The 25,041-nt window shown below is 37.8% G+C and overlaps 5 protein-coding genes across 5 annotated transcripts; 2 read left to right on the top strand and 3 right to left on the bottom strand.

Annotated features, from left to right (window-relative positions):
• Positions 1-48: 48 nt before the first annotated feature.
• Positions 49-5,745, bottom strand: LOC110382155 (uncharacterized). The gene is made up of 14 exons (XM_049838751.2): positions 5,253-5,745; positions 4,854-5,154; positions 4,671-4,767; positions 4,418-4,525; positions 4,231-4,338; positions 4,049-4,108; positions 3,931-3,965; positions 1,560-1,756; positions 1,135-1,435; positions 957-1,053; positions 767-874; positions 334-441; positions 186-245; positions 49-90 (listed from the first exon to the last, which is right to left on the bottom strand). The coding sequence occupies exons 1-14, from the start codon at positions 5,743-5,745 to the stop codon at positions 49-51; spliced, it is 2,115 nt and encodes a 704-aa protein (XP_049694708.2).
• A 2,572-nt stretch (positions 5,746-8,317) lies between these two features.
• Positions 8,318-10,416, bottom strand: LOC110381828 (uncharacterized). The gene is made up of 6 exons (XM_064037344.1): positions 9,545-10,416; positions 9,373-9,469; positions 9,182-9,289; positions 8,828-8,935; positions 8,652-8,711; positions 8,318-8,359 (listed from the first exon to the last, which is right to left on the bottom strand). Exons 1-6 carry the CDS (start codon positions 10,414-10,416, stop codon positions 8,318-8,320), a joined length of 1,287 nt encoding a protein of 428 aa, XP_063893414.1.
• Positions 10,417-11,117: 701 nt separating this feature from the next.
• LOC110381818 (uncharacterized) lies at positions 11,118-17,294 on the bottom strand. Its single transcript, XM_049838750.2, has 13 exons — positions 16,808-17,294; positions 16,395-16,695; positions 16,212-16,308; positions 16,025-16,132; positions 15,608-15,715; positions 14,324-14,349; positions 12,649-13,166; positions 12,269-12,569; positions 12,092-12,188; positions 11,908-12,015; positions 11,640-11,747; positions 11,423-11,482; positions 11,118-11,159 (listed from the first exon to the last, which is right to left on the bottom strand). The coding sequence occupies exons 1-13, from the start codon at positions 17,292-17,294 to the stop codon at positions 11,118-11,120; spliced, it is 2,361 nt and encodes a 786-aa protein (XP_049694707.2).
• A 1,012-nt stretch (positions 17,295-18,306) lies between these two features.
• Positions 18,307-20,151, top strand: LOC110382135 (uncharacterized). The gene is made up of 7 exons (XM_049838756.2): positions 18,307-18,848; positions 19,029-19,329; positions 19,402-19,498; positions 19,572-19,682; positions 19,785-19,889; positions 19,974-20,033; positions 20,110-20,151. The coding sequence occupies exons 1-7, from the start codon at positions 18,320-18,322 to the stop codon at positions 20,149-20,151; spliced, it is 1,245 nt and encodes a 414-aa protein (XP_049694713.2). The 5' UTR covers positions 18,307-18,319.
• A 381-nt stretch (positions 20,152-20,532) lies between these two features.
• On the top strand, positions 20,533-24,114 carry LOC126054205 (uncharacterized). The gene is made up of 7 exons (XM_064037327.1): positions 20,533-21,060; positions 21,248-21,551; positions 21,713-21,809; positions 22,085-22,192; positions 22,346-22,453; positions 22,694-22,753; positions 24,073-24,114. Exons 1-7 carry the CDS (start codon positions 20,568-20,570, stop codon positions 24,112-24,114), a joined length of 1,212 nt encoding a protein of 403 aa, XP_063893397.1. The 5' UTR covers positions 20,533-20,567.
• The last annotated feature ends 927 nt before the right edge of the window (positions 24,115-25,041 follow it).

Genomic DNA, 25,041 nt, shown 5'->3' with positions numbered 1-25,041 from the left:
ATAATTACATATATTCGAAGCTAAATATACATCATAGTCGCGACGATCTTAGTAAAGCACTGAAAATACTGAGTACGACGATTTCACGATCTGAAAACAAAAACAAATGTTAATCACTGAAAACCTGAAGACTTTAATATCAATTGTGTTGGTATTGCACATTATTATTTTGTAAATGTACTCACAGACACATAAGATTGGTAGGACAGTGCTATGATACCAAGACCCGTCAGAACTACTGGCTCCTGAAATGTACCGAAAGTTTTCATAGTAAAATTAGGAATTACATATGTAAGTGGGTACATAAGTTAGTCACGATTAGTGAGGTCATACCTGTGCCTGCATCATGGCAATGACGATCAGTTTCCTGACGCGCACCGAGCTGTCGCGTCCGCAGTTCTCCCAGCCTGAACTGAACATCGCAGTGGGCAGCAACTGCGCCTGAAAGAGGAACCAGTAAACCCACGATCAGTTAGATAGAGTATATAAGAGGAATACATAAGATGAGTACATAAGAGAGTATATAAGGGGAGTACATAAGAGAGTTCATGAGAGGAGTACATAAGAGAATTTTATAAGAGGAATAAATAAGAGAGCACATAAGACTAGTACATAAAAGAAGTACATAAGATGAGTTCATAAGAAAGTAGGTACATAAGAGGAGTACATACGAAACATAAGACAGTACACAAGAGAGGAAAGGAATTTGAATGGATCTTTCTGCAAGTGACGGTAAGTACCCAGTATTCAGAAAAACGGGTCTTACCTCAACGGTAATATCACCAGCATTCCACATAAAGAACCCCGTGCTCAGTAGGATAGTCAACGCTGCCATCACTAGAGTTACTGCATTCGTCAGGTTACGCGCCGAATTCTGAAACGTCCCCCATATTTATTGCACTTATACAGCTGTAGATATTCTAGGTTTTGTACAAGGCTATCTGGTAAATACTTGCCACCATCTGATGCATCAATACTATCAGCATAAGTATGTTGAATATTATTTGACCGCTGAACACGTCCCGACATATTGCCTGTATGTCTTCTGTGCACCTGGATAAAAACAAAAATAACTTTTGTTATAGGATCGTGTCATTATAAAACTATTTGGGATTCTAATAGCAGAACTATTACTTCAAAGTCTCCGAATGTATTTTGATGCCAACTCGGAAGGCTCTCTCGTACTCCTGTTCCTTCTCCGTTTGCGTCATTCGCTCATCTTCGAAAATCTTACTGAGGTTACAAAAGTAGCTCGTCAAGTTCTTGAACTGGTAGCTCATGGCGATGGTCAGGCTGATCACCAGGGAGTAGACCGCGAAGATGCGTGTCAAGTAGATACACCAGATTATATAGGCTATCACTCTGACGACGTGGCTCAAAGTAGATCTATCGTCAACGTCGGGATAGGCGGTGATTACTGTGGTATAAGTCGCTCCTGCAGAAATATTCGTTTTTGGTAAGAAGCTGTACATATTACTTTGTCTAATATCCTGCTGCCTTCCAAAAATACTGAGTATAAGGCTCAGTGGAGCTTTTAAAAAACATTGTCGATCACATACCTGCACGTATGACACGCATAACAGCTTCCACAGTGTACATTAAAAGAGACAACACGCAGTTTAAGATGAGAGCCCAAGAGAAGAACTTCGATCTCCTGATCATTTGGTCTTCTGCCTGGCTGTCATTGAACTCTTCCTTCAAAGCAATCCCCAGTTTGTATACAACGTTTCTTATTTGGACGTCTTTGTGAGAAACACTCACGCGAAATGCAGTGGTCAGAGTATGACAAATCATGAATAGTATCAGATCAGAGCTCTGACGCTCATTCAAATTCTTCTGTGTGAAATACGCACCATATTCAGCAAGGATTAAACCAAAGATAGACCAGTTTCCATACTTATTTAACTGACCAACAACTTTGCGGAACGTATCTGTGAAGTCTAGCTTTTCTATCCAGAAGTTGGGCAAGCCGAATATAAAAACAAATTTGTTTAGGTTGATCAGAAATTCTGTTGTTTTTGAAGATTTATAATAGCCCGAGTAGTTTTCCATTTTGAATTTGAAAATGGCTGTCGTCCTTTTAGTCGCGTAGAAACAATGTCAAGTGTGTGAATTTGCGAAGACGGAAATCGTAATAATTGCCATGGCACACAGCAGGCAATTATTGCAATATTCTTTAATGACGTAACGGTACAACTTAGCTGAGTAGATTACATGCTAGCTGGTCCCTTGACTTCACTCGTGTCCCGAGAGTGATTTAGGTAGTGCTGGGTTACGTATGGTAGTAACTATTAATAACACAAACCTGGCTTCCTAAACAGAGAGTAATTACCCTCCGAAGCTAAAACTGGTGCTCGGAGTGGATAATAAGCTGGTCAATTATATCCGACAGAGCCGGTTTTGGAGCAGTGAAGCGCAGAAAACAATCCGAGTCCTCGATGCTCCCGCTTTCATCTTCATTGGGATCTTATGCCATTTACATATTTTTGAGTCTCAAGTGTTTTTTTTTGCATTCTTTTTTTTGTGGTACATATTTATTTATTTATTTAATAGAGGTAGTTTATGTACATATGTATACTTAGCTCCTTTATTCTCTTTCTAAGCTAAATCATAAATACAGCTACTACCACTGATTTAGAAAGGTTTTTTTTATTAATTTGATAACATATTCGTTACGTTTGAATAAACATCTTTTAGTACCCGACTTCCGCATATAGAAGAACAGAAGAACTCTTAATAACTCCAAATTCAATTAATTGGTTAGATCATAGGCGTAATTGCATGGACTTAATTACCGCTGTAATTTGTTTTATATTTGCACGTACAAGGTTTCTAGCCAGGGTTTCAGGCACGTTTGCAATTTTTGCGAGTCATCTTTTCTAATTACGTACATGATAGCTTTTAATTAATTATGCCTAACGGAATGTCATCATCTGTTTAGACTTTTCTAGAGTAACTGGATGTGTCAGGGAATAACATGGAGCGCCTGCCTAACTGAACTCCTGAACAGGCAGTTAGCTGAACACCCGATACCCCTTAGTGAGACTAGTTGACAGATTTTCTGGCTTCTGGATACTCATAACTCAACATAAAGATACTCATAATTTTATTATGTAGGTACATACTAGCTTCCAAAAACGGTTCAACCCACGTCCCGTAGTAACTATTTCCCGCACATGTATAAAGTATGTAGCATATAGCGTAATAAGATAAGCATTATAGCAATATGCTTTTATGATTAGAATAACATTTACCTACCTACTGGTCTATCCAAATCTAAATCCACCCAGCAGTTTTAGTATTAAAGAAGAACACAACACTCACACACCAACTTTTGCGTTTATAATACTAGTAGAATCTTCTATCATTTCTAATAGCCTTCATCCTCCTTATCCCAATTTTATTTTGGGTCCGCGCAGCATTCTTTCTTCTTCCCTACTCTTCTATCTTCCGTCATGTCACAAGTAACATTCTTTCTAACCATATCTACTTTTACACAATCCATCCATCGTTTCTTTGGTCGTCCTCTTCCACTATATCCGTCCACGTTCATACTCATCACCTTCCTCACAACATGACATTCATTCTTTCGCATCACATGTATATTATTCTGTCCAAAATCCAAAATTTATTATCTATTCGATCGTGCAAAGAAAACGACAAATTGACATTTGGTAGGTACTTTATTGAAATCGAATACCATGCATGCTAAACTACAGATGAACTGGCAATCCTGCACGCTCCCCTTATTTTAGAATTTGGCTTTTAATAAGGTCCCAATTGTTTTTCTTTTCTGTTTATTAGCGACCCTGCGAATTAAGCTGGTTCTATCTGGCAGGCTGTAGAGTGGGAGTAGTGGTGCAATTAAAAAGGAATTATCAAGGTATCATTATGAAACGAATCGTTCGCAAAATCATGTTAATTTAATACAGCACGGAGAATACAGAATAAGATGACTTCACTATCTGAAAAAGAAAATAATAATAGGTAGATATACAACATTGAAATGCTTCAATATCCATCAAGCAGTCTCTGATATTGTACTCACAGAAACGTAAGATTGGTAGGACAGTGCTATGATACCAAAACCCGTCAGAACCACTGGCTCCTGAAACATCCAAACAAACCATCCACATTTAATCAGTGATTTAGAAATTAAGAAAAGCGGATCCTTGAAAATATACATAACATCACTTTTACAATATTCAGTCCCGGGTAGTGAGGTCATACCTGTGCCCGCATCATGGCAATGACGATCAGTTTCCTGACGCGCACCGAGCTGTCGCGTCCGCAGTTCTCCCAACCTGAACTGAACATCGCTGTGGGCAGCAACTGCGCCTGAAGGAACCACAATGCAATATAAAGAAGTCAAAGCATTTTGATTTCCATCAGTTTAAAGGTTGTCAATAGGCTTTACCTCAACGGTAATATCGCCAGCATTCCACATGAAGAATCCCGTGCTGAGGAGGATAGTCAATCCTGCTATTACTAATGTTAACGCGTTTGTCAAATTTCGCGGTGAATTCTGAAACGTTTCATCAAAGCAGTTAGTCAGTCTTACATGTAGGGGGGATCCATAGATAGGTCCATATCCATATAAAACTCAGAATAGGAGGAGGATACAGTGGTTGAAGTTGTCCAAAGTTATATAGGTATCTGGTAATACTTGCCACCATCTGATACATCAACACGATTAGCAAAGTAAGGTTAAATATTATCTGACCGCTAAACACATCCCGACATATCCTTTGTATATCTCCGGTACAACTGGAAGAGAATATAATGATACATAACAAGAAAAAAAAAACAAAAGCGGTCCCATTAATAAAAGTGACAGAAAACAGTAAAATTACTTCAAAGTCTCCGAATGTATTTTGATGCCAGCTCGGAAGGATCTCTCATACTCCAGTTCCTTCTCTGTTTGCGTCATTTGCTCGTCTTCAAAAATATTGCTGAGGCTATAGAAGTAGCTAGTAATGTTCTTGAACTGGTGGCTCATGGCAATGGTCAAGCAGATCACCAGGGTGTATACCGCAAAGACGCGAGTCAAGTAGATGCACCAAATTATATAGAATATTGCTCTGACGACGTCGCTCCAAACTGATCTATCTTCAAGGGTGGGATAGACGGTAATTACTGTGGTAAAAGTCAGCCCTGAGAAAATAGTATTCTTTAGTAGAGACACATACATACACTTTGTCTTAAATACTGCTGTTTGCCAGACAATACTGGATAACATTTACTGTACATACCTGCTCGTATGACCCTCATAACAGCTGCCACGGTGTACATTAAGACTGACATGATGCAGTTTAAGACTAGAGCATAGGAGAAGAACTTCGATCTCTTGATCATTTGGTCTTCTGCTTCGCTGTCATTATATACTTCCTTCAGAGCAATCCCCAGTTTATACATAACGTTTCTTATCTGGACTTCTTGGTGGGAAATCCTTACACGAAACCCAGTTATGATGGTATGAGAAATTATGAATAGAATCAAATCGGAGGTCTGACGATCGTCCAAATTTTTCTGTGTGAAATACGCACCATATTCCGCTAAGATAAGACCAAAAATTAACCAGTTCCCATATTTGTTCAACCGTCCTATCATTTTGAGGAATGTGTCTGGGAAGTCTAGCTCTTCTATCCAGAAGTTAGGTAAGCCGAATATAAAACCGAATTTGTTTAGATTGATCAGAAACTCTGTTGTGTTAGAAGATTTATAATAGCCTGTAAAGTTGTTCATTTCGAAATTGTTGTAAGTTGTCGCCTTTTTAGTCGATGTGTGTGAATTTGTGAACCCGTAAACCGAAATAATGGCACATAATTGGCAATAATTGCATTTTCTTTGTAGTGTCGCAATACTGCTAATTCCAATACCTACTAGCTGGTCTCCTGACTTCTCTTCCAGAGTTACCAGACGTTTAGTGGTTAGTGGATTTAACGTCAAGATCGCAAGGTAGGGCCTGTATAATTTTGTCATTTGCAATAGATTTGACTACTAACCGTGTTGACGAAATAAACTTTTTTTTTTCTTAGCCTTTATTGTCCTTTGTCCTGCTGGGCAAAGGCCTCCCCATCTCGTTTCCACACCTCTCGATCTTTAGAGTGGTCCCACCAGTCAGGGTTGTAGGCGTCCAGATCGTCACGCCATCTCTTCCGGGGCCTACCCCGTCTGCGGTGGCCATCCTGTGGTATCCACTGAGTGACAATATTGGCCCACCTGTCTGGCATTCGGCTGACGTGCCCAGCCCAGTCCCATTTTAATTTAGCTGTTTTTTGGCCTACATCAGAGATTTTGGAGCGTATGACGGTATTGCGTACTCGGTATGTCCGTTTGATACCTAAAACACTACGCTCCATTGCTCTTTGGCAAACCTTGAGCTTGGACTTCTGACACTCTGTGAGAGACCAAGTTTGTGCACCGTAGGTTAGGACGGGCAAGATACATATGTCGACTAATTTTCGTTTGAGTGAAAGGGGAAGGTCCCCCTTCTTGTAGTGCTTCATGGACCAGTAGCTCTTCCAGGCGTTCTCGATGCGACGATCGATTTCCTTTTCTTGCCTGTTTTTGAAAGAGACTAACTGGCCCAAGTAGACATAGTATAGAGAACTTGCCCATCTACCTCGACCCTAAGTTTTGTGCTGTTGGTCATTGTGTCTTGGTCATGTTCATTTGAAGTCCAACCTCTCGGCTTGCTGTGCTCAGGTCTTGGAACATTCGCTGGAACTCTTCTGATGTGCATCCGACGACGATGCCTTTCCTGTCCACCGCACAGTGAGCTTTTTAAAGACTTCCTCCAGCGTACAGGTGAAGAGGTTTGGTGACAGTGGATCACCCTGTTTCACACCTTTTTCTATGTGAAATGATGGTCCTGGGGAGAGAAGCTTCACTGACGCTGTACTGGCTCTGTAGATCAACTCCAAAAGCTTGATATATGTCTCATTTACATTTTGCGAGCGTAAAGATGTAAAAATCGCCGAGTGTTTGAGACTATCGAAAGCCTTGGAGTAGTCCACAAAAGCCAGGTATAGTGGTTTGTGGTATTCCTTGCATTTTTCTATTATTTGGTTCAATGCGAACAGATGGTCGGTTGTGGAGAAAGATGGGCGAAATCCGGCTTGTTCGACTGGCCGATGCTGGTCTAGTTGGCCTCTGATGCTGATGAAATAAATAAGTTTTCTTCTTTCTTTCTTTCTGATGCGGTTGTGTATTACTTTAATAAATAGTTAAACATAATAACTTTAAATGTAACAGAATTCCAGTATTCAAAGCCAATGGATGATAGGATACTCCGTCTCGCCTAGCGTCTATCGTTAAGTATACGTCGATACGTTGTTTCGTGTGCTCGTCAGGAAACTCTGCTGGGCCCCTAGGGTCAAAGTTGCGAATTAGTTCGGAAGAAGAAGGAACAATCTTATTTTTTATCTTTATCAAGGATGGCATTGGCATCTATTCATATTTGATGTGATTTTACTTAATCTTATTAATCAGGTAGGTACGTATAGGCATAGTAACTTCTAGTAATTACTTCCACATATCGAATAATGTTCCTAACAACTTTTAATTAATTAATTGGTTAGATCATACAAAGGCATAATTGCTTGCGTTAATTAGTCCAAGGCAATAAAGGATAGTTAAGTTTCGCAATTATTTTGTAGAAAATGGGTTTAATTTGTGCTGTAATTTTGTCATACAATTTACATTTTTAAGTACTTATGTGATCGTTTTAATTACTTTCACCTGAGTAAGATTTATTCAAATTACTATGAAAGGATTTCTTATACATAATTATTATTCAAAAAAGAAAAAAAGATGGATATATATTTACCTACCAACAGCAATTCTCATATGGGAACACAAAACAAAAAATTAAAATTCTAATATCCATTTGAATAGGATGAGAAGGGATGTCTCATTACCTAATTTAATGAATGATTACCGCAAATATTCGAATTCTCGGTTAAAATCTAGGTAGAAAAATCTTATCAAGACGAATAAAATAAGCTCGAACACGAGCTAGATAGTTGGAGAGGCAGACCTTCTAAACAAGTCTAATGTCTCAGAAACTACTAAACCGATTTGTTATTGTTAAATCATTCTCATAGGCCGCCTCCTCTTCCTAAATAAGTAATTAATAATTTCAGATTGTGACAGTCCCTGTTCTATTATTTGTTTTACTTATTCTTAAATAATAAATCTTGACTAGCATAATTAAAGAAAACTACATGGTGACTGTAGGATATTTTATTTAAAATCTTTAATTAAGTAACGGTAACATGTGTTTTTAATAACAAATATTAATTTATTTAATCAACTAATACAGCACTGAGAAAACGGAGTAGGACGACTTCACGATCTGAAATAAAATATCTCAGGTTAAAATAGACAATTGTAGGCCTAGATAAAAGCCCGCGTATTTCGTAAACAATGCATTTGGTACCTACACGAAGATATACTCGAAACACAGAAACTTTTTCTTAGCCAAGTCAACTTTATATATATTTTTTAATGAATTAGCAAGTCATAATAGCAAGCAACCAAGCATGAATATAATATCTTCTGAAGGCCGACCACAACATAGTTGGGAAAGAGGCTCGGAGGATGATGATGTGTATAATCTTTATGGGATACCCGTGGTGGATACTCACCGTTATGTAGGACTGATACGAAAGGTCTATGTATCCAAGCCCTTTGAGCACCACTGGTCGCTGTGAACATAATTAAACATTTACCTTTATCATTGTATTTCAGCAACATAATAAAGTCACAATTTAACATAAAAAAGCAATGCATAAAAGCAAAATGGTTAAGTTATTGATATTACCTGGGCACTAGCCATAGTTATAACAATAAGATTGCGCAGACGCACCAAAGACTGCCCTCGGCAATTATACCAGCCTGAGAAATATATCGAAGTCGGCAGACGAGAAGCCTGAAACATCGTAAGTAGGTAAGAACTTAAAAGATATAGAAGTATCGTGGTGGCCTTCTGTTTCATGGACCCAGTTGGGAAAACCTGGCAAAGTATGAAATTGCCGTTCACCTTTACCACTTTGATAATTAAGCATGAAAAGTTGTGCCTAAATATTAGAATACAACTTATGGTCATATTGGTCATAATGAAAATATCCAAGGCACAGAAGAAGAAAGAAAAAGAAGATAAGAAGGAATTTCTTACCTCGACGGTAACGTCACCAGCGTTCCACATGTAGAGGCCGGTGCTGACCAGCACAGCACCGATAGTAATCACGGTGCCGAATATGTTCACCAGCGTTCGCTCCGAAGTCTTGAAACAACAATGATGCAGGTATAACAAACTATCCAAAGATTAGAACCAACTAGAACTGAACATTTGTTTTGATAACTTACGACCATCCGCGCCATCAAGATGATCAATAACACGATGTTGAAGATGATCTGCCCGCTGAACACTCCTCGACACACATCTTGCGTATCCTTAACACACCTGCAAAAGGAGTTTGAAGGTTTAATGGCTGAATAATTAAACATATGAATAAACCGACAGACATGCTTCGTTTACCTCAAAGTCTCCGTATGAACTTTAATTCCAACTTTAAAACCTGCCTCATATTTTTCTTCTTTCTCTGCTTGGCTCAACTCTTTGCTATCAAATATATCAGCGAGGCTGCTAAAGTAGCTTTGCAGGTTCTTGAACTGATAGCCAAGGCTGGTAGTCAGAGGTATGACTAGCATATATACCGCTAAAAATCTAGTGACGAAGATCCACCAGGTTACGAAGAAAAAGGCTCTGGCTACGTCAGCCAGCCCAGAGCGGTCGTCAACGAGTGGATAAGCAGTCACAATAGTGGTGAATGTTGAGCCTAGAAATGGATAGCAAAACGAACTTATTTTGGTGGTTATAGAAACTATCACTGAAACAGTAAAAGAGTGGGTGGATACTATACCGTTTTGCATCATGTCCCAGAATGCGTTTACCGCAAACATGATCATCGTCATCACGTAGCTTACAGACAAGCCTGACACGTAAGTGAGGGAGTGAGCTATCATGTGCTTCTCCACTTCGGGGTCATTGTACTCTCTCTTCAGGCTTACAGCTAGACTGTACATCACCAGCCTTATTTTCTTCTTGAGTCTCGACATCATAATACTAAATGAACAAAGCATCGGGTGAGAGATCGCGAAAACCAACAGATTAGACATCTGCTTCTCAGTTAAATTGGTTTGCGTGAAGAATGACCCGATCTCAGAAAGTATCATTATGTATATCAAGCCATTGCTGAAAGCTGAAAACTTGTCGTAGATTTTGACAAATGTTTTGGATAACTTTAGATCTTCTATCCAGAAGTTAGGCATTCCGAATAAGTAGATCACGAAGTTGATCTTGTAGAAAAAATCGGTGGTTTTGCTGCGAGTGTAACTCGTTGTCTCCATTGTCGAAATTTCGATTGAAAATGACAGAGTTTCGTATTACTTTAATCGGAAACCTCAATTTAACTATCGGTAACTACACAATTTTATAATTGGTATGGGACATGGGTGATTAGAATAATTTCCGTAATGGTTTCTAAAGAAAAGAGTTATTGGTATCATTCGATTTTCCTGTAGTCTAGCTTAATGTGCGTGAGGAAGGTATATAATGAAAGTACATACTGCTAACTTTTTAGTCTGCTGGCAGCTAGATCAAGCACTTGATAAGTAGACGCATATATAACAACGATTTGGTACTTAACCGGTATCAGATCGATTAAGCTGTCGAGCGACAATAAAATTATAACCGTAATTTTTTCATTTTACATACAAAAAAGTTTCATTATTTAATTAACTGACAGTTTATTATTAGGTATTAACTAGGCTTGAATGTAGGAGAAAGGCACATCCAATAAAAATAATGCATTTTGCTTTCCCCTCTGAACTTGGGCCTGCTATGAACCAAACTTCCCCACTACACTCAAAATACGATCTTAGCAGGTCTTTAACAATTGAAAAACAAGAAAACGATAGCAGGTTGAATAGTACTTTATTTGTTGTGTGTGATGAGAACATAGATTTAAATTATATGCTATGATAATATAATATGCACAGCTTTCTTAATCATTTCTTTGTATGTGCAGTTGTGCTTATCTTCAACTTAACTAATACAGCACAGAAAAGACGGAGTACGATGACTTCACGATCTGAAATAAATAAAACCTTTAAATACCGAAGCGAGGTTACATAGAGCGTCTGTCTATCTGACCACGTCAACCTTGTTTGTTACCCAGGCAACCCTATCGGGCATCCCCCCTGCCAAGACTGGTTGACGGTTGGAGAAATATATAAACCATGACCTATGTCAATCAGAATTCTAGTGAACCATGCTGTCACCAGTCTGTATTATGGGTAGTAGGTAATAAAAGTCTCATGAGAATTCCATAATTTTCGTAACTAGAATACTGACCGTGATAAACGATTGGTATGAAAGTTCTATGTATCCAAGACCCTTGAAGATCACAGGCTGCTGTGAACAGAATGAATTCATTCATTTGTTTATTGATAGGTACCATTACTTGTTTTTTTTTTAATTATAAACATTAGCTTGATTGCTAGATCAACAATTTATTTAATCCACATGATTTTACAAGGATCCAATGAAGTTCAGAGGTAGGCAGGTTTACCTGGGCATGCGACATGCATGTAACAACTAATCGTCGCACACGCATAGAGGACTCTTGCTGGCAGTGCTGCCAACCGGAGAAGTATATTGCTGTCGGCAGATTCGAAGCCTGAAACATTTCGATATACCACTTACAGAGAAAATAAATAAAATTGCTAAGAATGCTCTCCACATAACTGCGCAGTCTCAAAGTACATAATGTGTTAAAAGGCTCCTGAAAAATTATGTTTATTTTACGGATCATTCTTTAGGTTGCGACAGGTTGTTACCTCAACAGTGACGTCCCCGGCGTTCCACATGAAGAAGCCGGTGCTGGTGATGACGGTGCAAGACGTCGCCACCGTTCCGAACATGTTCACAAACGTGCGCTCCGAAGTCTTTGCAAAATAGGAAACATTATTACGAACAAGACTTCCTTTATTTGTAGTCAACGAGCAGTTTCTGGGTACTTACGACCATCTGCGCCATTAATACAATCAATAGCAAGATGTTGAAGATGATCTGTCCGCTGAAGACTCCTCGACACACATCTTGTGTATCCTCAGCACAACTGAAATAAAATTACCAAATAATCCCTTCTTTTCGAAACTTCTTCATGGTCTTCTCAATGAACAAAGTGAGTTTCTATACCTCAATGTCTCCGAGTGGAGTTTAATCCCAAGTTTTAAACCTGCCTCATATTTCTCTTCTTTCTCCTTCTGGCTTAAATCACTTCTCTCAAATAAATCAGCCAGGCTGAGGAAGTAGCTCTGCAGGTTTTTGAATTGATAACGGAGGCTTATAGTCAAGGGTATGACCAGCATGTACACTGCAACCATTTTGGTCAAGAAGATCCACCAGGTTACAAAGGCCAGTACTCTGACTACGTCAGCTAAGACAGATCTGTCCTGAACATCTGGGTAAGCAGTTATTAAAGTGGTAAACGTCGCACCTAAAAATGTGAAAAATGTTTTAGTAATTATAGTAGGTTCAGATTTTAGCTTAGCAAGCACTGTTTCTTTGTGAAATACCATGTCGTATGACGTCCCAAATAGCTTCGATGGCAAACATGATCATCGTTATGGTACAGCTGGACATGAAAGCGAGCACGTAGGTGAGGGATCGCGCGATCATCTGCTTCTCCACTTCAGGGTCATTGTAGTCCCTCTTCAATGCCACCGCCTGGCTGTACATCACCAGCCTCACCTTCTTCTTGAGCTTCGACACCATCACGCAAAACGAGCACAGCAACGGATGGGATATCGCAAAAACCATCAAGTTAAACTTCTGCTTGTCCGTTAAATTATGTTGTGTGAAGAATGCACCAAACTCCATCACCAGAAGCAGATATACCAACAAATCGTTGAAAAGTGAAATCTTGTCGTAGATTTTGACAAATCTTTTGGATAATTTTAGATCCTCTATCCAGAAATTAGGCAGACCAAATATGTAGATTGCGAAGTTCATTTTGTAGAAGAAGTCTGTGGTCTTGCTACGTGTGTACGTGGTGGTCTCCATTGTTAGAATTTCAAAAGCGAATGAGCTTTGTCTCCATATGGTAAGACACACACCTAGTCAAAGGCTCCATTAATTACATTATTGATATGCAGTAGTGTGTCGTTGGCTGTAATTACTTCCAATGAAAGGAAAATGAAAATCTTTGACCTGCCTTACTGTAGAACGGAGTGCCTACTTGAACAAGATTATTAAAAGAAGTAATTCGAAACGGGGTGTTTTAGAATAGGTATCAAGCTCATCCGAAATAAGTTGAAGCCCGCTTCACACAAATTCAAATTCAAATTCAAATTCAAATCTTTATTTGCGTTCCATATGTAATACAGGTGGTATTTTTATAAAGTTTAAACAATATATTTGAAACAATATGGACCCGGTAGGGCACAGCATAAAGAGGTAGGAGAGGTTTGCAGTACTTATAATTATTACCTAGTTTAGTTTTATTAAATCTATACTTATTACTAAATAAAAATAAAACCGAAATATATTTACATGTTATATTCTTATCTTTGTGTGTGTGTGTGTGTTTGTTGTGTATGTGTGTGTGCGTGAGAGCCTGTATGTACTTACTTATTATTTTTTTATTGACTTATCGTCCATGTACTCTTTTATTGTATAGTAGCATTTAGAGTGTAAAAATTTCTTTAGTTTACTTATAAAAATAGTCGTTTTCGTTTCATCTTTGATTGTTTTAGGTAAGTTGTTATATATTTTTATTGACATTGTTAGCGGACCGGAAGAATGTATTTTAAGGTGGGATGTAGGTAGGTTTAATCTATTCTTGTGTCGTAGGCTATATTTACTTTGAATATCTTGTCGGGTAGTATAGAATTCAGGGCTCACAATTAGGCTATTAAATAAAATGGTGATCAATATATGGCTTTTGCTTATTTTTTAAGTGAATTGAAACACAATATCATGTTTAATTAATTTATTTTTCGTAAAATTCTGATAATTATAATTATCACTTAGTAACTATAAGAAATAATATGTACTTATGAGGTAGAGATACTTCTGGCATCGAGTAAACTAATACAGCACTGAAAACACTGAATATGATGTCTTCACGAGCTGAAATTAATAGAACAGTAACTTAGTCCTTGAATCTATCTATGTATATCCAAAATATTGCTATATATATTTTATAGTCTACTCACCGTTATGTAGGACTGATACGAAAGCTCTAAGTACCCAAGGCCTTTGAGCACAACGGGCCGCTGTGAACATAATTAAAATAAAATATGGGTACAAATAAACATCTTCGGCAGTACATATACTAAAATTGGAACCTATATTATGGTTATACTAAGTAGATACGATGTGTATGTGCAACTCGCTCACTCATATCACAAAATACATAGGTACAGAAGTCAATCTCATGTATGTACTTCACTTTTCATGCCTAAACTCGGCGGTCGCGCTAGGGTTGTCAACTGTTTTATGCGCATAAAACTAACGTGGTAGTGGTAATCGTATCTAATTATTTGATGCATTGTTGAGAATAAAACAGGAAAAATGAAATATAAACCAATAATAATAAAATATTTAATGTGGCATTCAAGAGGTTAATAAACACTTTCAACGGAAATTCGTTTGAACGAGATACCGTTTTTCAGAAACCGCAATTTATAATTTTGTTATTCATACATATATACTTACTCTCCTACTCTTTACTTGTGAAAAAAATATTTTTGTATGTAATGGGTTGGTACAGTCCCTGATCTAAGCTTGCTTCTACCTACAGAAAACTTGATGTGCGAGTTTTATTTCGTCTACCTTACAACATAGTCTCGCCATGATCACAAAAATTATCAACTCCTACTAGCAATAATCTTTGAGGGTAGGTAGGCAGGTTCGCCTGGGTCGACACTAGCAAAACTTATTACGGCATTGGGCCAGAGGCCGCCGCCGGGGCGCTTACCTACCCACCTAACTGTACCTACCTACTGCGTTTATTAAACGAACCATCGAAATATGAGAAAATAAGTAGGTACGTACTATAGGTAATACGGCAGGCTAAAAAAACGACAATTCACTGTTTATTGTTGTATAAAACAACCGTCAACTTGTTCAATTATAATACGAATTTTGTTGCTCCATTATTACTTTTTCTATTGTTATTAAAATTAAAAATATTACAGTCAAATTACAGTTAGGTAGGTATCACCACGCGTGCACATTTATCTATCTTTGTGTGACGCGCTTATCTCAAGAAAACGGCAGCCGCGCTCGCACTGTTTTGAGTTGTTTTGAGACAGCGCGTCTGTGAACACGCACACATAGACACCTTTGTCTGCGTGACTCGAACGCGCTTTGTATGTAGATTGACTTCTGTACCTATGTATTTTGTGCTCATATATTGCATCGCATTGTGTGAAGGTGTCATTGCACATGGCAGTATTAAACTAGTATCCATCGAAACCCCACTACTTCTTATTTGTGCACCATCTACCCGAAAACATATCAATATCTTACTTGGGAATGTGCCATGGCGACAACAACTAGCTTGCGCAGGCGCACCGCAGCCGGCCCCCGGCAGTGATGCCAGCCAGAGAAGTATATCGCTGTCGGAAGTCGAGAAGCCTGAAACACCATCACACCATTGTTAGAATTGTATGATAGTATCCGTCCGTAGCAATACAGTTTTTTTAACGAGCTGGACATTTGCCTGTTAGGTACAAAATACTTTGTTTGTAAGGTCTTATGTACCCTATGTACACACTTATATACAGACCTATTTACTCATCACAAAGGCCTATCATCGGTTGTAATGGTATCGGTAGTTCAAACAATTCAATCAAGCATCTTCAGCTAATTATTCTAATGGACATGCTCACAAAGATTCGCTGATCACATTTGTACTAATTAAAATATCAAGTAAATTATCGTAACCTCAACGGTGACGTCGCCAGCATTGCACATGTAGAAGCCAGTGCTGATGAGCACGGCGCTGGCTGTTGCCACCGTCGCGAATATGTTCACCAGCGTGCGCTCCGAATTCTTGAAAAAGAAAAAACAAGCAAGAAAGAACATATAACTGTCTTGTTAGCACTATTTGCCTGAGATGTTGGATACTCACGGCCATCTGGTATAGTAGTACAGTCAAAAGAAGAACGTTGAAAATGATCTGACCGCTGAAAACGCCACGACACACGGCTTGTATTTCCTTGGCACACCTGCAAATATAATTGTCATAATTTTTAAACAGCTATGGGTAATAATTCAACTAATAATCCGGATAACCAGACATGCTTGTACGTACTTCAACGATTCCGAATGAAGTTTAATCCCAACTTTTAAACCTGCCTCATACTTATCTTCTTTCTCCGTTTGATTCAAATCTTTTCTCTCAAATATATCGGCTAAACTGGAGAAGTAGCTCTGCAGGTTCTTGAACTGATAGCCGAGGCAAGTGGTCAGAGTGATCAGCAGAATGAACACCGCAAACACTCTGGTGACCATAATCCACCACACTATGTAGCAGAAAACTCTGACTACATCAGCCAGGACGGACTTATCCTTCACGTCCGGGTATGCAGTAATTATTGTCGTGAAGGTACCTCCTTGAAGAAGTAAAAGCTGATAGAAAATAGGGACACAGTAATGTACCATGGGAGAGGTCTATATCAGTAGTAAACTGATACGGAGACAGGGGCAGTATGTAATATCTCTTACCGTGTCTCACGATGTCCAGACAAGCTTTAACCACAAACATGACCATAGCACTCAGACAGCTGATCAACAAAGCAGACAGATAAGTTAGGGAACTTGCAATCATTTGCTTCTCTACCTCGGGGTCATTGTACTCCCTCTTCAACCCTACCGCCAGGCTGTATATCACCAGCCTTATCTTCTTCTTGAGTCTCGACATCATCACGCTAAACAAACACAACATCGGATGGGATATCGCAAAAATGATCAGGTCCGATTTCTGTTTCTCACTCAAATTATTTTGCGTGAAGAATGATCCATATTCGAAGAGGATAAGCAGCCATATTAAGATATCATTGAAAATTGAAAAATAATAATAGAACTTAACAAATGTTTTGGATAACTTTAGATCTTCTATCCAAAAGTTGGGTTGACCGAATATGAAAATTAAAAAGTTAGTTTTGTAGAAAAAGTCTGTGGTCCTGCTTCGTGTGTACGTTGTAGTCTCCATTTTGTGAATTTGGGCAATGAAGACTAGATTTTGCTTTATATACTAACAGACGCACTACGTCCACATGCATTTCAATTAATTTCACAATTATTATATAGAGATAATTATAACAGTTTTCGTAATCAGTCCCAATCAAAGGGTTGAGAGTTATTAAAATCTTTAATAGGTAGGTCAATAACTTGTCCATAGTTTTAATTGACTTTACTCTTTAAAGGTTCACGGTCACCTTCATACTTGTTCATTTTGCATGCTATATCTACAGTAATCTAGTGATTACTTTCCCAAAAGCCTAAGATGCTGGAAATTATAGGGGTAACTGTGGGAATAGAAAACAAATAGCAATATAGTGGAACTTTGTTCTTTATAATTCTTTCAACGAATAGCCTGGAAGTTTTCCCAGCTGCGTCCTTAAGAATACATTGTTGTTAATTCTACTTCTAGTATCATTAGCTGCCCTTTGACTATTCCCATTAATTACAATAAGGAGTGCAAACATTCGCACATTCGTTGTTAGCTATTGTTGTTTCTCTATAACTACTTAATGCTTACAAATAATAAATTATTAATTGCTTTTTTATACACCATGTTTCTCTTTTTATGTTTTTTGTAGATTTAACTTGAATTTATAAATATTTTGTCAAAATTAAGTTGTTGCTTCTGAAAATGTCTGTTGAGTTTATGTACCCTGATATTCTTTATAGATACGTATGCACTGCTGCACTGCTATAGATACAGTTCCTGGGGTCTAGGACGAAACTAATGATTTGGAGATATGATTCTCTAAGTGCGATTAGGCTTAAGACATATTTTGTACTGTTGTTGCATATATCCTTTCACAAATAAAAGTTGCGACACTCTATCGGTAATACTCGAAGACGTTTTACAAGTAGGTATATAATTATGTAATTAATTAAACATAAGTAAAAGCAACAATAAAACAAATGACAATAAACAGGTTTTCTTATTTAGTAAGACATAACAGCTAAGTTAATTCTAAAGCTCGTCACCCAACTAGAATTAGAAAAATGAATTGCTTTAAAAACAAAAATAAAGTGGAGGTGTTGATGACGCCCCTGGTGTACACAGAAACAGATACAACCAGAATGATCGAGAAGTACAACAAGTTCTGGTTCCTGTGCTGCTGCCCAGACTTCTGGGTCAACAAAGTGGACTTCTCCGATACCTTCACAAAGATATACCGACCAGCCATGATGGCAATACATGTGATCATGGTCATATTCTGTTTCTCTTGTACCCTATCTTTGTGGACACAGAAGAATCTATCTGAGAGCCAGCAATCCGATAGACTGGCGTACGGGGCATCTGCTCCCATCATCACCATTTTCTATCATTTCGTGATCCTGTGTTACAAGGATGACGTTAGAAAGGTCCTGTATAAACTGGTGGTAGTTCTGAAAGTGGACCACAATGATAAACAGGCTGAAAGGGAGATGATGGAGCAGTCTCGGTTGCACAACGGATTATTTTTCTCGTCGTGTGTTTGCAATATGGTTTTTGTTGGGCTGTATAATTGTTATCTGGCTGTCACTACGGGTAGGCTTAAAAATTAGACCAATATTATAAAAGTCAAAAACAACGGACAAACCGTTTAATTACTTTAACAATCACGTTTAAACTGCTAAACCACAATGACGAAACTGAACCTCGCAATTGATTGGATGCTTTGTTAGGCTCTGGCTTTCAACCAAAACTAAAGACCATTATTTTCCTCAGACGCGACGTTCATCACATGCATCTCAGCATGGCCAGACATCGAGGAGCGGTCACTCCCCGCAGGCCTGACCAGGGTGGTGGTGTACTTCGTGTGGTTCGCCCACGTGGTCCGCAACATGGGCGTCTTCCTCATCATCCACACGGTTCTGCTGTGCCTCACGCAGCAGTACAAGAACCTGCAAAGTTACTTTGAAGACCTGAATAAGATTTTTGATGAGACGAAGTTGAGTCAGGAGGAGAAGGAATTGAAGTATGAGATCAAGTTTAAGAGGGGGATTGAACAGCATGCTCTAACGTTGTGGTAAGAAATATTAGATTCTTATATCAAAAGCCTCTTTCTTGGTTAATTATTGTAATGTCTTCATAATTGCAGGTGTGTGGATGAGACGCAGCGCGTTTTCAAAATAACGTTTAGTTCTCACGTGCTGCTCTGGTGTGGACTCCTTATCTCTATCCTTCCAGATGTTATGGTAAAGTCTCTTAATTTTAATACTATCTAGACAGATTTTTAACCTGATCACCTCATATTGTAACGTTTTGTAGAACAATGATGATCATACCCTGAAGATGTTGGTTTCGAACGCTCCCCGTGTGGCTGCTGCACTGGTCGGCCTCGGCTACTTTATGTGGCCCGCCGGAGACATGTCTGTTGAGGTTAGTAGCTTCTTTTGTTTTATTTGATTTTAAAATCAGACCTTAATAGCTAGCTACCAAAACACCTGGACCTATTCTAGTATTTAAAGATTGTATTTTCAGGCTTCTAATCTGCCACAAGCTATGTATGGGTCTGGCTGGCAATGCTGTTATCACCGCTCGTCTCGAGTCAGGAAGCTGGTCGTGTTAGCCATGATGCAAGCTCAGGTAAGAGGAGTTATATGTTATGTACTTTATGTATGACAAACATGGGGTAGGTACCTATTTGATTGCTGTGAAATGTTGTTCCAGAGACAGATAGAAATGAAAGCTTTCGGTCATCTTACATTCTCCTACGAAACTTACGTGGCGGTTAGTATAATGATTTTAGAACATTATTCAGAGTTAATTAAGCAAGGATTTTTAATGTGTTGATATTTTGTTTCAGATTGTCAAGATGTCATATTCCCTTTTCTCAGTATTTTATTGAAATGAATTAGTGAACTTTAATTCGTCGATAGTGCAGTTAATTGCATTTTTTTGTTCTCATTCTAAGTACAGCAACTTTTTAAACTATATAGGTATTGTATAACTATTTATTTTTGTATTTAAGTCACCAGTTTATAGGTATTCTATGTAAAATAAGGAGCACCCTTCTAAAACAAGTGTTTGGCAATAAATTCTTTGCACATTACAATTTGTTTGTTTTCATATTACTTATCAAATTACGTTAACATTGTAACTTTACAAAGAGGCAGACTTTGATCTGATGTCTTTGAAGTTATTAATTGGCTGTTATTCAAGTTGTTACTTTGATGTTACGCAATTAGCAAAGGTATAAAATGGTCCATATTCATTGTAACATAAACACACATTTTGCAAAAGAAATACAAGAGCAAATTCAACATGAATAGACCGATACCACCTTTTAAAGAGAACGCAATGACGAAATTTCTAGACGAATTAAACACAATATTCTTTCTAGTCGGATTAACAGACCTCTGGATATCAGAAGTTAAATTTTCCAAAAGATTCATTAAAATCTACAAAAAGATCAACTACGTGATGGATTTTTTGTGTTTATTCTTCGTTGTTTTTCTGCTCGGGTCTTATTTTACTCAAAAGGACTTGACGGAGAAGTTGGCGAATGATCGGTTGATGTTCAGCATCATACTGCCGGGCAACCTGGTCTTCTATTACATCTCTGTATATTACAAGGAGGAGATCAGGAACCTCCTGTATCATCTCACAGTGGTGCTGAAGGAACAACACAATGACACGAGATTGGAACGGGAGATGATCAGGAACATTAGAGTGTTCTCTATCACGTTGAATAGTATTGCGTTCGTTGTGGATACTTCTTATGGGTTTGGAGCTCTTTATGAGGTCGTTACTAAAGGTTGAGTTTTGTCTTTTTCTATTTTGTTGGCAGGATCCTTTGCAACTCTTTTAAGCTGGAGATTTTATTAGTCATATAGCTTAGTATACGAAAGTTTTTATTGAATCGAAACGAAGAACAGGTAACATAGGTAAAATGGCTTAATTTTATAAATTGGGTGTCGTTCATCCTAATCAATTTGTTCTAGGAGAAAATTTCAACACCATCGTCCCAGTGTGGCCTGATGTCCACGACAACTCCTCGTTAGCTGGTGCCATGAGGGTGTTCTTCTACTTCTGCTGGCTGAACCCCATCGCCACCAGGGTCCTCACCACCTTCTCATTACTCCTCACTGAAATGGTGGCTGTATGCTACCAGTTCAGGAACTTACAGAGCTATTTCTATAGTCTTGACGATATATTCAGTGATGACACATTGAGTCAGAAGGAGAAGGAAATAAAATATGAAGAAGGATTTAAAATTGGTATAAGGATGCATATTATGACGTTGTGGTAAGCAGATTTTCCCTTAAACATACCCAGTTTAATTTAAATTTTTGGTGCACCATTAATTCTTATTATAACATATGACGGTATGTGGGTATGTGGTGGGTGACTGAATCTGAGCAACTTAAATCGTTTTATCCAATTTAATCCTTTATTTTTTTCGTCAGGTGTAAGAAGCTGCACCAACACGTCAATAAGGAAATCTTGGCCATCGAAATGGTTTTGTTCTTTGCGATGCTGATGTCAGAACTAACTACCTTACTAGTGGGTATCTAAGTATATACGCTTATTAGGCTAAGTATACAGGCTTATATAAAATGAACGTAGGTATAGATAGGTATGCAAAAGGTTTAAAGACTTCTAACCTCTTCAGGTTCAAGACTATATTACTGTTCTAGAGAAACGAAACTTTGCCGTAGCCGCTTGTGCTACGCCGTAGCAGTGCTACGAATTCGTAGTTTCAATGTTTAGTTCTCACTGAAGTCTGAAGTAGGTTCTCTAATTTATTTTGTTACTTTAAGGCATGAATGTTATTTCAGGGCGGAGAGCGTAATGCATCACAACTGTGCATGATGTTCTTGATTTCGGTATCGACATGTATAAGTTTGGGATTTTTCATGTGGAATGGTGGCGATATTACTATAGAGGTAGGTGAAAGACGTCTTTTTCTGCTCTCTACTAGTGCAACTAGTTTGGCGTTTCGAAAGAGCTTATATAGGCCTATTTGAAACAAAAAAGAAATTACATTGACTCTGAATTAATAATAATTGGAATTTAACTTATTTTACATTACTTTTCAGGCTTCGAAGATATCAGAAGCGATGTATAGTTCGGGTTGGCAGCATTGCCGGGGGCATTCGTCTGTCCGAATGAGGAAGCTCGTCACCTTCGCGATAAAACAGGCTCAGGTGGCTTCACACCTCATTACATACTTACATACCTACCAATCAAAATTATTCCTTACGACCATATGTTGAGGAATTGAACAACTTTATCATTATCGACTTTTAAAAATAGTGTTTGTTAGATTTGTATAAAAAAAATATCAATCTACCTACATTGTGAAAAGAAATGTAGTACATTCTGTACCTACATACTTTTCAGAATATAAATACACAGGACCCATGTCATGTCTTAACTTTTTTTAGGATCCGGTGGTGTACAAAACTTTAGGAGTCGTGGATCTTTCTCACACTTCATACGTAACGGTAAGGACCTACTGGTATTGAACAAGGGCGGATCCACCGTTGTGGGCACGATGGGCATGCCCACAACCTTATTAGACTTCTCACATCACACTTTTACGGTTTTTTGAAATCGAAAAGCTGATGATAACACTAGGGAACAAAATAAGACTTTTTTTGATGCATTTAATTTTATGACTGTTGTTTACTAATTCGAGGTCACCATATTTTTTTTATAACAGCTTTTGAGGTACTATTGTGTCCCAAAACTCAAAAAATTCGCGCTCGCTACGCTCGCGGTTTCTTCGCTTTACGGTTTAAGTCTAATGTCGAAAACGTTAAATTAGTTTAAGTTAAAATTGAAAGTAGAAAAGGGTAGCACCCCCCATAACGCCCTCTTTCACGCACGACACGCACTTTCTGGTTGAGAAGAAGCGGTGAAGAACAAAACAAACTTCCCAGCAACGCAACTGTCTATTACAATAAAATTATTATTATTTACAATAGTCACTATTTCAAATTCTTTAGTTGTTTTGGTACTGTTTTGTTCCAAAACTCAAAAAATTTCGCGCTCGCTTCGCTCGCGGTTTTTTCACTTAGCAGTAGCTTCTTTTTTACTTGTTTGGGTGATTTCGTGTCCCAAGACTTCAAAATTTTGCGCTCGCTTCTTAATTTCACAGTACTTTTTTTATAATTTCTATGCGTATGTTTGTGACACAGAGCTCAAAAATTTCGCGCTCGCTGCGCTCGCGCAACGTACAGTTTTATACCGTGTCTTCGCTTTTGGTTTTATAACTTGGTAACTACGACGAAATCTAAAAATGTTCCGGCTTGCTACGCTCGCGCAAAAAACAAAGCTACTCACAATCTTTCCATACATAGGGGCGCTTTAGTAATGATTGCACCCGATACATAAGCTAGAGACGGAACTGATAGTGAGTATACATAATATGCGTTTAGATATATTAAAAAAAGTCAAATATCGTTAATCGCATATTTAGCATTATTAGATTGGTTCGTAATTTTATTTTGTCGTTTTAATTTTGGGTGCCGCCACTGGTAATAGTTGAGAAGTGCACCAAATGCTTCAAACCGTCCCTATATTCGCTTACTGGCTACTAGAAGTTATTGATTGATTGAAATAGATTTGGATCTTCAAGACTTGCATAATTTTTAATGAGCATTTTCATGCTCCGACTTGTACTTTTCTAGTAGCCGTTTCTAGTTCCGATTTTCTAGTAGCTGTGACCACAACCTTTTTTGAGGACTGGATCCGCGCTTGGTATTGAAGAGTTACCCTATAGGAAGACTATTTTCCCCTAATTTTTGTGCCTTTGTTGCAGCTCGTAAAGATGCCGTACAGTGCTGTTTCGGTGTTATATTGAAAAAAAATCTGTTCTTAATTTTTAATGAAACTGCACCTACATCCACCGTAGAGGAACTGCAGCATATTTGGAATACTGCAGGTAACTTGGAATACTTCGATATCTAAATATATATAAACGCCATCTGAGTTTTTATGCCGTAAACATAACGTCAAACGATAAACAAAGCCATACAGCATTAAAAACAGGACGCCATCTTGACATTTCGGCTACCAGCCCCCAGTGAACGAAACGCCTGATTTGAAAACTTTTTCGGTAAGAATGCAATCAGTGGTAATCATTTGCTGTAACACTCTAAATCTTTATTGTAATTATTTCAATTGCGGAGTGACCTTGTTAGTTTAAGATATTACTATGATTTTGTAAATAATTCTAGAATAAAAAATTTGACATGCAATTTTAAGTTAGGTTGGTGTGTTGTTAATTTGGAATACCGTGTTTTTTTGCTTTTCAGTTATTTTGGGAGTCGGTTTTATTTATTTGTAAAAGTTTCTTTTTTTGTAAAGAGCCAATGACTATAAAAATATTAGAATTCTATTAGTTTCTAAGAAAAAGTGTTAGCAATTTTCAAAGAAAAAAAAATGAATATAATTTGGAATACTGTATTCCAAATTATCTGCACCCTAAGTCAAATCACGTTTTTGGAGTATTTTTAGTTTAATAGGCATTTTGATAATATATCTGGTATTTTTTATATTTGATTGTTCTCATTATTAAAGTTTAATATTTTGACAATAATTTAATGTATTTTTTATTGAGCTATCCCGTTTCTCTTTCAATTTATTTTCAAAAAACAAACTGGTATTCCAAATATGCTTCACTTCCTCTACTTGAACTAAAATCTTTAATATTAATCCAATATAATTTTGTTGTTAACGTTGATGTTACTCTTTATCAATAAATATCTATTCCATTCATATTCTTTAT

The sequence above is a fragment of the Helicoverpa armigera genome, chromosome 12 (genome assembly GCF_030705265.1).
Source record: "Helicoverpa armigera isolate CAAS_96S chromosome 12, ASM3070526v1, whole genome shotgun sequence".
NCBI lineage: Eukaryota > Metazoa > Arthropoda > Insecta > Lepidoptera > Noctuidae > Helicoverpa > Helicoverpa armigera.
The sequence above is the reverse complement of the archived record's forward strand: the minus strand, read 5'-3'. Positions and strand labels throughout refer to the sequence as shown.